This window comes from Capra hircus, chromosome 6 (genome assembly GCF_001704415.2).
Source record: "Capra hircus breed San Clemente chromosome 6, ASM170441v1, whole genome shotgun sequence".
In the NCBI taxonomy this organism is placed as follows: domain Eukaryota; kingdom Metazoa; phylum Chordata; class Mammalia; order Artiodactyla; family Bovidae; genus Capra; species Capra hircus.
In genome coordinates, this window is record NC_030813.1 from 114,581,255 (window position 1) to 114,596,202 (window position 14,948).

Consider the following 14,948-nt stretch of genomic DNA (forward strand, 5'->3'; position numbering starts at 1 on the left):
GTAATGTCTCTGCTTTTGAATATACTATCTAGGTTGGTCATAACTTTCCTTCCAAGGAGTAAGCGTCTTTTAATTTCATGGTTGCAATCACCATCTGCAGTGATTTTGGAGCCCCCCAAAATAACGTCTGACACTGTTTTTACTGTTTCCCCATCTATTTCCCATGAAGTGATGGGACCAGATGCCATGATCTTCGTTTTCTGAATGTTGAGATTTAAGCCAACTTTTTCACTCTCCACTTTCACTTCCATCAAGCTTTTTAGTTCCTCTTCACTTTCTGCCAAAAAGGTGTTGTCATCAGCATATCTGAGGTTATTGATATTTCTTCAGGCAATCTTGATTCCAGCCCAGTGTTTCTCATGATGTACTCTGCATTTTTTCCATCCCTTCCCCCAAATGCTACTTTTCATTTGTTTTCAGGAAAGTGAAAGTTGCTCAGTCGTGTCCAACTCTCATGGAATTCTCCAGGCCAGAACACTGGAGTGGGCAGCCCTCCCCTTCTCCAGGGGATCTTCCCAACCCAGGGATTGAACCCAGGTCTCCCACATTGCGGGCAGATTCTTTACCAGCTGAGCCACAAGGGAAGCCCAAAAATACTGGAGTGGGTAAGCCTATCCCTTCTCCAGCGGATCTTCCCAACCCAGGCATCAAACCGGGGTCTCCTGCATTGCAGGCAGATTCTTTATCAGCTGAGGTATCAGGGAAGCCCTGTTTTCAGGAAACTAAATGTAAATTCTCGAAATCCCTTTGGGCACGACAGAATATGCGCCATCTTTAGTGCAGGGAGGCAGGGCAGGCTGGAAGGAAGGATGCTCCCAGAAAGGCTCAGGCAGAGGGATTTCACGTGAGTTATTTTGCTCTCTTATCTTTCTGATGTTTGAATATCAAATTATCTATCTGAATTTAGTGCATGTACATGTCACTTTGTATAACCAGATAAAGAGTCATTTTCATTTGGAGCAAGTGGTAACGTTCTCAGTCCCCCTCCGGTGAGGATGGGGCATGCCTGAGGTTCACGGTCCAGCTCTGGCCCTGTGCAGCCCAAGGCGCCGAGTCCACGCCACCAGGAATGGCCATTTACTGCGTGGCTCTGGGGCCCAGGTGGCCACTTTGGCCAGTGGATCCAAATCCTCTGACACGGCTACAGCCATCGAGGACGCTGCCCAGGACCAGACCCTGTCCTCTGACCCACTGTCGCCCCCGTAAGGGATGCAGGCAGGCCACGCTGAAAAGATCACGTGGGTATATGAAGGGTGGGGATCCGTTTCTCCAGTAGCCCAGACCTAACGAGTTTCCGCGGACACTGTGGGGCCCAGCAAGGCAGCCAGGAGGCGGACCCCGCGACACGGCAGGGCCGCGCCTGGCCCCGCGGTGGAGTCGGGCCGGGCCGCTCACCTTTGCAGATGAAGCACTGGATGTGGAAGTACTTGTTCTGCACCCGCAGCACCTCGCCCCTGCACACGTTCCCGCAGGTGTGACACAGGATGGCCGTGCTGGGCGGCTTCTCCGGGGGGCTGGGAGCAGCCTGCGGCTCCGACACTGCAGGGGAAAAGGAGCAGCATTAAAAAGCGGGATGGGCCGGGCGCAGGTGAGCAACCCGGCACCTCTTCAAGCACTCAGGGCCCCGCATAACCCCTAGCATGACCCAGAGGGCATCGGGGGACCAGCGGAGGTCAGGAGAAGGGAGACCCTGACGGTGGTCCTGGCCCCCACCTCCCAAAGGGGAGCCGATCCCCCCTGGCCCTCCGGGGCCTCAGAAGCAAGGCACCCCAGCCCAGCTCTGCTGAGCTCGCGAGTCCTGCAGACGGGGACCCAGGTCCTATGCCATACGATTGCATCCTCCTGTGAGCTCACTTCAAATCCACTCTGTGGCCTGGGGCCAGTGACCTGAGTACCGTCACTGTTCCCCCTTACAGCCAGCCACAACTGAGGGTGGTCATGGAGACATCCAGAAGGACGAGTCAGGGTGGATGGCCGAAAGGCCCAGCTGTGGGGCTCCAGGGTTTCCGGGCAGGGCCACCGCTCACCCACACCCTCCAGAGGTACCTATGGGGGTCAGCGTGAGGTCACTGAGGCCCACGGAGCGTCTGTGCCCAGGGAGCTCCAGCCCAGCAGTGGCCACAGCCAGGTGGTCAGGGGACGACCAGGGGCTGGGGACCAGCTCCTCTCAGGCCTGATGGGGCTGGGGACCTGGGGGACCTGGGAGGCTACTGAAAGGGCATAGCGGGAGAGCCCATATGCCTGGCTAGGGGCAGGCTTGCCCTTCTCAGGCTGGTCCTGGGTGGGAGGTGGACCCAGGCTGCTGGGGCCAGTGTGGGCCGTGCTCTCTGTCCGGTGGGCTTCCATACCAGCCTGGAGCACCGCCTCCCCCCTGAGCTTCACATGACTCCCTGAGAGGAGCTGGTCCCTTTCCTCCACGGGGAAGCTTGTCCACTCCTCTGCCTGCCTCTGGGTCTCTGCCAGGTGCAGGGATGGAAGCAGACCTCCTGCTCAGCCAGCTCCGAGCACACAGCCTAGCATGGACCCACATCTTCCAGTCCCACCTGCCGTCTCGGCCTGGGGTCCCCTGACCCGAGGCTGAGGCGAGGATGGGGTCCTGGCGGCATACCCAGGGGACCCCAGGTGGCAAGAAGCAGCAGGGAGGAAGGAGAGTGTGCTGTCGAGCTGATCTCCCCCTCGGAGACCCTCCAGGGCATCCCTCAGGAGGAGGGCAGGGGGCTGGGGCACTGACCCCCCCATCCCCCGGGTTAGGGCTGCCCCAAAGCAGGGCTCTTGGTCCCCTTTTCTGGGCTGAGTGAGTGCTGAGGTTTTAGCAGAGGTCCAAAGCTCAGGAGCCAGGGAGCTGCAGGCATACAGACACACGTACACAGAGACACACAACTACACACACATGGACAGACAGACACACACATACAGAGACACACAAATACACACTCACACACACATGGACAGACAGACACACACATACAGAGACACACAAATACACACTCACACACACGGACAGACACACACACATACAGACACACAAGTATACATTCACACACACATGGACAGACACACACGGAGACACACAAGCATACATTCACACACACGGACAGACAAGACAAATACACACACAGACACAGAGACACACAAATACACACTCACACACACATGGACAGACAGACAGACACATACAGAGACACACAAATACACACTCACACACACATGGACAGACACACACACATACAGACACACAAGTATACATTCACACACACATGGACAGATAAACACACACATACACACAAACACAAACACACAAGCATACATTCACACACACAGACAAGACAAATACACACGCAGACACACAGACACACAGAGACACACAAATACACACTCACACACATATGGACAGACAGACATATACAGAGACACACAAATATACACTCACACAGACATGGACAGACACACACACATACAGACACACAGAGGCACACAAGTATACATTCATACACACACGGACAGACAAGACAAATACACACACAGACACACACACATACACACAGACACACAAATACACACTCACACACACATGGACAGACACACAGATACAGAGACACAGAGACACACAAATACACACACACACACGGACAGACACACAGAGACACACAAGTATACATTCACACACATGTGGACAGACAGACACACACACACATTCACACACAGACACACATACAAAGAGACACAAGTCTACATCCACACGCGCAAGCACACACACACACACATATAGGCACAATGCACACGTGTCTGACACGCACACAGACACAGATACACGCAGGCACACTGAGGCGCTGCCCGACACCATCCCTGACGGAGCGCCGGGCACGGAAGTCCTCACTCTTGCAAAGATGGAGGAGGCGGACGTCACACAGAGGACGCTTCCCCATCCAGCCCCCAGCCTGCCCCCCCAGCCTCCAGATCCCCTTTCCCCACAGTCCCCAGTGTGGATCCGCAGATCCGCAGTGCAGGACTCCCTCCTCTGGGTCCTGCCCGTGGTGAGGGCCGGGCCATGCAGGGGACACCAGGCCTTCCAGGAGGAGGCTCTGAAGACCCCCAGGGTAGCAGCTGTCTGGGGCCAAAGCCATCCTGGGGCTTCCCTGATAGCTCAGTGGTAAAGAATCCACCTGCCCACGCAGGGGACACAGGTTCAATCCCTGGTCCCGGAAGATCCCACTTGCCGCGGAGCAACTAAGCCTGTGTGCCTCGACACCTGAGTCTGTGCTCAAGGGCCCAGAGATGCAGCTACTGAGCCTGGGCACCCTAGAGCCCATACCCTGCAGCGAGAGAAGCCACAAGGAGAGACCCACACGCTGCCACTAGAGAAGAGCCCTGCTCGCTGCAACTAGAGAGAGGAAATCGCGCGCCGCAAGGAAGAGCCAGCACAGCCACAAGTAAATAAATGAGCAAATTATAGACATATATATTTTTCAAACCATACATGTATACCAGGACTGCCCTGGTGCTCAGATGGTAAAGCATTTGCCTGCAATGCGGGAGACCCGGGTTCAATCCCTGGGTCGGGAAGTTCTCCTGGAGAAGGAAATGGCAACCCACTCCAGAACTCTTGCCTGGAGAATCCCACGGACAGAGCGCAGAGCCAGACACAACTGAGCGACTTCACTTTCACCTTTCACTTTCATATTTTAAAAAGTCACCCTGTCTGGACAAGCAGGTGCAGGAAAGGAGATAATTGGCACAAACAAGTACCTAGGCATCACCCCCAGTACCCCAGGCCCAGCTTTAAGGACCGCCTCGAGGTTTCAGATGGGTCAGGACCAAACGGCACACTGGACAGTGCGGAGCCTGGCGAGGGCTGCGGAGCCCCACCGGCCGCCCTGGGTGCCGTGGGGACACTTCCCTGGTGTAGGCGTCAGCAGCAGGCTTGCCCCTCGCTCTCTTTTCCTATACGATCATCACAGAAACCCCTCATCCAGTACTTAATAAAACTGCTGGGGGGTGGGGTCCTGGGGCTGGAATTAAAGATTCCCCACTGGGCCTGAGGACTGAAACCTCGGGCAGAGCCAACTCCCGGCTATACACCGCCCTGGGGCTGCCTGGGACTCACGTGGGGCTGAGAGGGTTCCGAGTCACCCCGTCCGTATCCGAGGCTAAATCAAGGTTTGGGGGAGGGTTGGTGGCGGCACGAATGTTGTCTTCTCACCCACTAAGCATACAAAGGACGGTGTGCCTTGTGGCTCCATAAGTGGACACGCAAGGTCTTACACCAGCACCTGTGTGGGATGGATCAGTGTAAGGGGCAGGCGGGGGCAGGAATGGCAGACCTGGGTACAGCCCAGCCTCACCTCCAGCAGGCAGCGACCGTCAGGGGCGGGAGGGGGGGGGGTGGCAGACCTGGGTACAGCCCAGCCTCACCTCCAGCAGGCAGTGACCATCAGGGGCGGGGGCGGTGGGGGAAGACCTGGATACAGCCCAGCCTCTCCTCCAGCAGGCAGTGACCTGGAACTCCCAGCCATCCAGGTGTTTGTCCATCTGCCCTCTGCTCATAGCACCTGCCCCAGGGCTGGCTGGGACCTCAGGCAGAAAGGCTTGCATAGCAAGCAGCCCAGAGTCCCGCAAACCATAAGAGATCAATGCACAGCAGCTCAGCTCAGCTCAGTCGCTCAGGCTTGTCTGACTCTTTGTGACCCCACGGACTGCAGCACGCCAGGCCTCCCTGTCCATCACCGACTCCCGGAGTTTGCTCAAACTCATGTCCATCAAGTCGGTGATGCCATCCAGCCATCTCGTCTGTCGTCCCCTTCCCCTCCTGGCTTCACAACGGCCGCTGTCATTCGCAAGAACTCACAGCCTGGCACGGCCAGTTTCCTGGTTAATGGACACATACTTGACCTGGGGTGAGAGCTGCTCTAAGAGGATCGTTTTGTGAGAGCACCAGCCCGGCTGCCTGGGGGCTCTGGGTGGCTGGGTGAGCGCAGGGTGCTGCCCCCTGGTGGCGGGAGGTAGACACTGCCCAGCGGGGGCCTGTCGGCATGGGTACCCCTGCTCAGGTGTCCCCTCCAGCCCGCATCTGCCTGCTCGTCCTTGGGGTCCCAGCCTGAGGATCCTGCGGATCTGAGGTTTGGGATTTCTTACCCCTCAAGGTGGACTCAGTCCTCGGACCTCGTGCAGCTGCACAGGCCGGGTGCTTTGCAAACGGGACCAGTGCTCACAGAAGCCTGCAGAGCGAGGGCCATGGGCACGGCTCCTGCCGCCCAGTGAGTGGACTGAGGCCGGGGGAGGCGCCCGGCTGGCACGTGGACACAGCAAGAGGGACTCAGGACCCCCTGCGTGGCAGGACTCAGGGCCCTTAGACAGGGAGGGGGCGGCGTGGGCCAGACCTCGTCTCGTAAAGAACTCTTGGGATGAGCTATGAAGCCATGAAAAGGCCTGGAGGGGCCTCAGGTACTTGTTACTGAGTCACAGAAGCCGGTCTGGAAAGGCTACGAGCTGCACGACTGACCCCACGACTTCATCAAGGAAGGCAAGACCACGCAGTGAAAGAGCAGCGGGCGTCAGGGCCCGGGGGCGGGGAGGGATGAGCAGGCGGGGCTCGGGGGATTTCACGCGAAACAGTTCTGTGTGATCTCACGGTGGTAGGCATGCATCACTACGCTCTGCTGGGCTCCGGCGCTCACTCGTGTCTGACTCTCTGTGACCCTGTGAACTGTAGTGCGTGAAATTCTCCAGGCCAGAATACTGGAGTGGGTAGCCATGCCCTTCTCCAGGGGATCTTCCCAATCCAGGGACTGAACCCAGGTCTCCTGCACTGCAGACAGATTCTTTACCATCTGAGCCACTAGGGAAGCCCAAGAATACAGGAATGGGCAGCCTATCCATTCTCCAGGGGATCTTCCTGACCCAGGAATCGAACCGGAGTCTCCTGCATTACAGACGGATTCTTTACCAGTTGAGTGACCAGGGAAGCCCATCTATTATTATACGTTCATCCAAACCCAGAGAACACACACCACACACCACCAAGAGCAACAGCTGACGCAAACTGTGGGCTTTATATAATAACGAGTCAGAACTAGCTCACCCATCTCAACTAACGCAGCACGCACAGGTCACAGCAAGTGTGACGCGCAAGATGTGAACAGGAGAGACTGGGGACTTGGGGGAGAGTGTATATGGGAACCCCCTGCTTGCTGTTCAGCTTCCCTGTAAACTGGAAACTGCTCTAAGAAATAAAGCCTGTTTAAAAAAAATTGAGAGAAAGAGAGCGGGAACCACCACACTCCAGACCTAACCCCAAACCAGCAGGTTCATTTCGCTACAATTTCCAGACTGGCTCTAGCATTTGATTTAACAAGTCCCTAACTGTGATACTAACACGAAACAGAAAGTCAAGTGGTAAGGATCAATCCCACGGGGCTGTGACCACTGAATCCCCCCTGTGATAATGAAACCCCAGCACAGGGAAGCCTTGCGGGGAATAAGTGAGCAATTACCAGTAACATCAACACGGAACTCGCGCTCAAAGTGGAGGCACGTGGCTTCCCGGGTCTGACCCGGTGGTCGCTGTGACCCCTCTCTTGTGATCCCTCTGGGTACAATTCTGATCCACCAACCAGGTCCGAGTCCAGGAGGAGCCAGGCCAGGACAGCAGCTGGCAAGGCTGGGCTTGGGCCCACCCTGCAGGGGGCAGCTGTGTGACCTTGAGGGATGGCTGAGCTCCGAGAAGGCTCAGCGCTTGCATCTGTGATGTGGAGCCTGGTCTCAGGAGGCACCGTGCAGAATCAGGTGAAGTGGAGAGAGCTCGGAGGTGAAGACTGACAGGTGTGGCCGACCAACAGCTGCTGGCTGAGTTCTCCAGGGTCTCAGGGGGAACCAGTCACCGGGGTGGGGAGGGCAGAGGCTTTGGGAAGGGAGAAGGGGACCTGGAGCTCCTGGGGGCCATACCTTTGCTCACCCCAAAGCCTCATCAACAGCCTGTCCTGGCTTTGTCTTCCATCCAAATGGGATCCATCCAGACCCAGCACGGAAGCTTGCTGGAGCTCGACGCGGGGAGCAGTCCTGGCGGCTGAACCCCACAAGCGCTGCTGCCAAGGTTGATGTCAACCTCTCAGCTCATGTCCACCCCAGTGCGGGTCCCCCAGGACACTAGGCAACAGCATCCGGGGGCCTGTAGATTTCCCTTCCGGCTGGTGTACCCACCAAACGTTCGGTTCTCCGCTTCACTCCCTTAGCAGACCTGCCTGGGGGCAATCTCCCACTTTGTTCAGAGAAATTCACCAGCCTGGCCTCATTCAAGACTCGTGAGCAAACATGCCATGCGTTCCCATCACGGGACCTGGGAAGCTGCTGAGATGCCACCTGAATACGTGTCCACTGCCTCCTCTCTGTGGGATCCTTGCTTGTGCAGGACCATGGCGGGCTGGCCTCCTCCTGCCTCAGAGCATCTACCCTGACCCTTCAGTTCAGTTCAGTCGCTCAGTCGTGTCCAACTCTTTGCGACCCCATGGACTGCAGCACGCCAGGCCTCCCTGCCCATCACCAACCCCCGGAGCTCACTCAAATTCATGTCCATCGAGTCGGTGGTGCCATCCAACCGTCTCGTCCTCTGTTGTCTCCTCCCGCCTTCCATCTTCCCTGCATCTTTCCCTGACCCTGCTTGGCACCCTAACTGTGGAAAGCACCGCAGGTCACCGCGACGCCATGCTGGCAGCAGGGCTGCAGGGTGCTAAGTGTGAGCAACTCCTGACTCCAGCCAGCAAAGCTCTCCTCCCTGTTCACTGTTCATGCACCCACCCAACAAACGTCTGAGACCTGCTATGCGCCCAGGTCCCACAGGAGCAAAACAGACCCAGTCCCGGCCCTCACTTGACCCATACCACACACACCCCCATGGAAATGGCCTGTCACCCCCATTTTATAGGTGAAGATACGGAGGCTTCCCTGGTGGCTCAGACAGTAAAGAATCCACCTGCAATGTAGGAGACCTGGGTTCCATCCCTGGGTCGGGGTGAATGGCCACCCACTCCAGTATTCTGGCCTGGAGAATCCAAGGATAGAGGAGCCTGGTGGGTTACAGTCCATGAGGGGTGCAGAGTCGGACACCACTGATTGAGTACACACAGAGGTTCAGAGATGCCTGGGGACTTTCCCAAAGCCACGTGGCTGGATTAGGGACTCGGCCAGGGTCCCTGCTGCTCCAGTGTCCAATACCAGCATCCCCTTTGCCGCCTGCTGCTCTGCAAGTCCGTCATGCACTGGCTTGTTCACCAAACAGGAGCAGAGGAGCCGGTGGGCATTCAGGGAGGCGGATGTGCAAACTGGCCGGGCACAGGTGTGGCAGGTGGCAGGAGAGGGCACACGCAGGGCCCAGCGAGTGGGGGTGGGGGGCAGGTGCCCCTCTTGTTCCAGGGCCTCATCTCACCCCTCCCGCTCCAGACAGCAAAGCACACGGCGTTCTGCAGTCATCGGGGACTTTTTCAACTCTTTATGTCCACTCAATCCGCTCACCTTCAAAGCCTCTACATATGGTCCTGTCCCTTCCCCAAGGGTCCGGCTAACACTGGACCCCCGAGCAGGCACTGCTGGCTTGGCCAAGGACCAACAGCCCTTGTTCAGCTTATTTTCCAGCCTTTGCTCTCGGGGGTCAATCCACTTCGCTAACGGGACATGGAGTCCCTGCATCCTTGGGGAACCCGAGGGGAACCCATGCTCCATCAGCGAGAGGGTTCTGTAGCCCTCTCCATCTTGCTCTCTGTGTCATGCCAACAGCTGGCGTGGAGTCTCCACACTTTATAAGTCTGCTTTAACACTGAATAAGCTTTACACGACCGTGCATCACAGCCTCTCCTGGGGCTCTGATGCACCCAGAGCGGGTCCCAGCTGCTGAGTTCTCACCTCCCCTCTCTGGCTTTTCTAACGATGACAGTGAGCACAGAAGGACCGAGGGAGGCTACGGGGCCGTGGGCAGGTGCTGCGGGGAGGTGGACCTGTGTGCAGTCAGGGAGGGCTTCCAGGAGGAGGTGGCGCACGCTGCAAAGGCATCTTCAGGTCAGCAGCAAGCACACGTCACCACGCCCTCCTCCTGGGCCAGGGGCTCTGAGAAGCGCCACTCCCTGGGGCCGGGGACCAGTGCAGACAGAGCAAGGGGCTCCCGGCCAGGCCCAGCTGGGCGACGGCACTCACACCGGGCGGCCACCAGCATCCTGCAGCTGGCACAGCCTCCAGCACAGGGGCTGGTTTAGACCGGCTTTCTAAACAGGGAGTTGATGGCACAAAGACCTTAGGGCGTCTGTCTCCCCTGCCCTCAGGATACTCTTTACGGGCCGTCGGGTTCAGGAACAGGCCTGGGCCTCTCCTACTGTTATATGTTGGTAAATCAAAGCAAAGCGCCTGTAGTCACTCCCCATCTTAACCTCCTTAAGGGCTGGCTGCGAACAAAACCAGGAACCAGGACGCGGCTCTCTGATCCGGCCCGTCTCGCCAAGGCTGTGGGGCAGCCTGAGCCCAGTGAGCCGGCTGCAAGGGTCTCCGCACTGCCAGGCCTGAAGCCTCTGCAGACACGTCATGCATCCGTCCTCGGCGAAGCCACGGTGGTACCAGCTCCTCGCCGAGCTCCTGCTGGCACAGGGCCAAGGAAGACACGGTCCCCAACCCTGAGGAGCTTACACCCAAGGGCACGGAGGTGGAGACACACATGGAAACCCCTTGCAGGAAGCTCACCGCACTGATGCTGACCCCCGGGCATAGGAATGTTCATCCTGAGACCCGTCCCCAGGCCTGTGTCTATAATTTCACAAGTGAACGGCAGGGACCCGCTGGGGTGCCACCGCCGTGTGAAGCTGTGTATCCTCTTAGATTCCCAACAAGCATGGCCTCTGTGACCCCTCTGCAGCCCCCTGTCCTCAGCTTAGCCCAGGAACTGCCCTGCGGCCAGACAGCAGCTCCTGGAGGCCCGTGATGAGCGCCGCTCTGCCTGGGGTCTCAGGACTGGACCCGGGGCTTCAGCACAAGTGTCTGATCACGTGTCTGACTGGACACGTAAAGACGGCTGGACACCAGTCCCACATGCAGGCTCCTCTCCACACTTGGCTTTGACCCTCCTCCTGCTCAGCAGCGAGCTCTGAGACCCTCCCTGGGACCGGGGTGGACTTTTGCCGCTGCCCCGACCCAAGTCACAGTGCCGCAGACCTCTGCCCAGCTTCCTAGGTTGCCAAGTCCGGGAGCCCAGCGGCCAGGGTATGAGGAAGCCCAGACCACCCCGCACATCGCCCAGACTTGCGAGTCGGGGCGCCTCCAGAAATGCCAGTCCCCAGGGCTTGAGTCACCCCAGGCTTTCTTGCTTTCCAGCTGAAACCACAGATGCTGTGGAAGAGAGATGCAACACCCCCACGGAGCCCTTTCTGAATCTCTGCTCCTCGGAACCTGTGAGTGTCACAGAACACCTATCTGATGCCGTGAAGGTTTGGGTGGTTAGTTACCCAGCCTTGGAAAACCAGAACGCCACGCCAACCTCCAGCCCAGGCAGCCCCGCCCCACGTCTGTACAAGCCCCGCCCCCCACCCCTGCGCCTGCCCCGCCTGAGGTCTGCTCCGGGGACGGTAAGGTCACCTCCTCCACAGCCTAAGTCCCACAGGTGCTGGCCTTTTTGACCCAGGAAAGGAAGTGCCCACAGTCTGGTGTGACCTTGACTGGAGTCGTCACAACCACCTGGCAAGGTGGATATCATTACACGCATTTGGCAGAGCTAGAAACTGAGCTCAGGAAGGTCAATAACCAGCCCAAAGCCACACAGCCAGAAGGGGTGGAGCTAGAGTTCAAGCCCAGGCCTCCCTCTCTTCTGGTACTCTCAGTTCAGTCGCTCAGTCGTGTCCGACTCTTTTCGACCCCATGGACTGCAGCACGCCAGGCCTCCCTGTCCATCACCAACTCTCGGAGTTTACTCAAACTCATGTCCATCGAGTCGGTGATGCCATCCAACCATCTCATCCTCTGTCGTCCCCTTCTCTTCCTGCCCTCAATCTTTCCCAGCATCAGGCTCTTTTCCAGTGAGTCAGCTCTTCGCATCAGGCGGCCAAAGTATTGGAGTTTCAGCTTCAGCATCAGTCCTTCCAATATTCAGGGTTGATTTCCTTTAGGATGGACTGGTGTGATTTCTCTGCCCTAGGACGAGTTCATCACCTTCCGGGTCTGGTTCCAGAAACGGGCTCTGCCTGCTCCAAATTCAACCAGGGCCACCCTAGCCAGTTCCCACACAGATGGCACACCAAAATCCCCCAGGCGCCTGGGCCCAGCTGCTCAGCCAGGGAGATGCCAGGTTAGGACTACAGGCCAGCTGTCCTGGCCCCAGCGACCAAGGGCAGAACTCAGGCAGAGTTTAAGCGGAGAAACCCCAGATTCCTGCTTCATGCAGGGACCGCCCCACACACACACGATGACCCCCCAGCCCATGTGATGACCCCCACCCACATGACGACCCCACCCATGCGACGACCCCCCTGCCCACGAGACGGCCCCCCACCCACATGACCCCACCCATGCGAAGACCCCCCTGCCCACGAGATGGCCCCCCAGCCCACATGATGACCCCCACCCACACTACAACCCCCCGGTGCCTGGAAAGAGGAGCCTCCATGGATTCCCAGCCAGCGAGGATAACGGGAGGCCACACAAGGGAACCCATCCGTGTCAGATGGAACCGAATCCCCCTCACGTCGGAGTCCTGGCCCTCAGCTCCTCAGAACGTGACTGGGTCCTGGAGAGAGGCACGCAAGTTACAGCGAGGGCTCTCGGTCTGTCTCCAATACGACTGTGTCCTTATAAACAGGAAACTGGGGCAGAGACACACAGAGGTTCGAGGAGTGGAGACACAGGGAGGAGACGGCCATCCGCAGGCCAAGAAAGGCCCCGGTCCCCACAGACCTCAGAAGGAGCCCATGCCGGGGACAGGGTGATTTCAGGCCCCTGGCCTCCAGAGCCGTCTGAGAAGAAATGTCTGTGGGATTCGTTCCCGTGGCCCCCGGAAACCAACCCTCCCGGAGCGGGAAGCAGGGCTGGGGACTCGCCACTCCGCTGCCCCCGGAGCCTGTCTTCCTCTGCACGGAGGGATGGTCACGCTGCCCCAGGCCGGGCTTCTGCAGGCTGGCATGTGGTAGGGGCTTTGCAGGAGTGGTGTCTGCTGGCAGAGGCGTTCCCTTCGGAGGTAGAAGCGGGGAGAACACAGCAGTGAGCACCCCCACCCCTGGAAGCTCAGGCTGCCCACAGGGGGCGCCCACCGTCGGCTCCAGCTTCTGGCAGTTCACAGACTCCTGAAGCTTCAAGCAGCTGGTCCAGGCTCCCCGGCCACCCACGTCCCTGGAGGATGTTATTTCATCGCCGGAAGAGCTGCCCTTCCTGACCGGCAAGGCATCTAAGTATCTCACGGGTGGCATTCCGGAAGGTCAGGGCTTAGGTGGGCATCTGGGCCCATCCCCGCCCCAACACAGGGGAAAGCAGAGGGCAGGTCTGAGGCCAGGCTGGGGCCAGGGCTTGGGTCCCTGGACTCCCAGGCAGGGCCACGGCTTGTCCCTCATGTCACCTCGCGTGGGCCAGGCGGCCACCACTGGGACAGCCTGGGACCTCGTCTCGGTCTTCGGCATACGGCTCAGGCCCAGCACACAGCAGGTGCCCCATGAATATTTCTGACGAATGATGGGAAATGGGGGGATGCGTTTGGTGACTCAGAGCACAGAACGGCGCCCCACAGGGGTGAGAATTAATAGTCTGAGTGACAACATCAGCTTTCAGCTCCTGGGCCTGGACTATCGGCCAGACACGGCGCGGGGCAATTCCCACCAGTGACCCGGGGCACAGCCGGGAGTGGGCACACAGCACCACGGACACTGGAGCCCAGGCCTGCAGGACCCCAAGCCCCAGCTGTCAGCTCCCACCGGGCGGCTCTGTGCGTGCTGCGTGCGTGCTCAGCTGCTGCAGTCACATCTGACTCTGTGACCCCCGTGGACTGTGGCCCGCCAGGCTCCTCTGTCCACGGGATTCTCCAGGCGAGAATACTGGAGTGGGTTGCCATGCCCTCCTCCAGGGGATCTTCCCGACCCAGGGATCGAACTCACATCTGTCTGCATCTCCGGCATTGCAGGTGGATTCTTTACCCACTGGGCCACCTGGGAAGCCTGAGGGTCTGTGAGGGCTGTGCTAATCCTGCCAGGGACCCTCACTCTCCAGGCAGAGTCGGGGGGCACAGCCAGCTGGGGGGCTGGCTGACAGGCCTCTTGTGCATGTGGGCCCGCTCAGAGTCAGAAGCTGCCCCCTCTCCTGCCCAGGTCCCTGGAGATGGGGCAGCAGCCTTGGCCTGGAGACACCACCCGCCTGGCGGGGACCCAGCTGCCTCTCAGCTCACCATCAGCGAGTCTCAGTGGTCCAGAAGAGCCCTTGGCTTTGAACCCAGCAAGGATGGCGCGGGCGCCTGAGGTCACCACATCCCGCCCCCGCCTCTCCTCCTGACCCCTCTCCCAGGAGGACACTGTCCATTGTCCAGAGCCTGCTGCCGACCCATCACTTAAGGTCCAACCATCCTGTTCATTCTGCACATCAGGGAACATCCTCTCTTGACCATTCTGAGATGGACACACAGGTTCCAAGGACGGAAGCAGCTTCCAGGCCGGAACGAGAAGCCCTGTCTCTCTGGGTCTTGCTCTCCCCTCTGTGGCACGATGCGAGGGGCCGGGGGGAGAGCAGACAGCTGAGGGGTGGAGGGCAGGGAAGGGACCAGCTCTGGGGGAGGTGGGTCCACCTTGGACCTAACTCGCTGTGAGGCATCTTCCCGGGGTGCTCCAGCTTGGCAAACCTTCCTGTCCTCGGCTATTTTCATGGACTCAGCAACCTGAGGGCCGCAAGCTCACATCATTCATCAAAAGCATCTATTTCACCTGCCATTGGAGCCCAGCCCCATCTCCTGT

At 58.7% G+C, this 14,948-nt stretch overlaps 1 protein-coding gene across 11 annotated transcripts in view; it reads right to left on the reverse strand.

Moving 5' to 3' along the window:
• ABLIM2 (actin binding LIM protein family member 2) overlaps nt 1-14,948 on the reverse strand; it is a 168,470-nt gene that overhangs the window by 119,026 nt on the left and 34,496 nt on the right. For all 11 annotated transcript variants that reach the window (XM_018049779.1, XM_018049786.1, XM_018049788.1 and 8 more), the window contains exon 2: nt 1,396-1,539. In XM_018049779.1, coding sequence (XP_017905268.1) covers nt 1,396-1,539 — 144 coding nt within the window. The remainder of the gene's footprint in view (nt 1-1,395; nt 1,540-14,948) is intronic.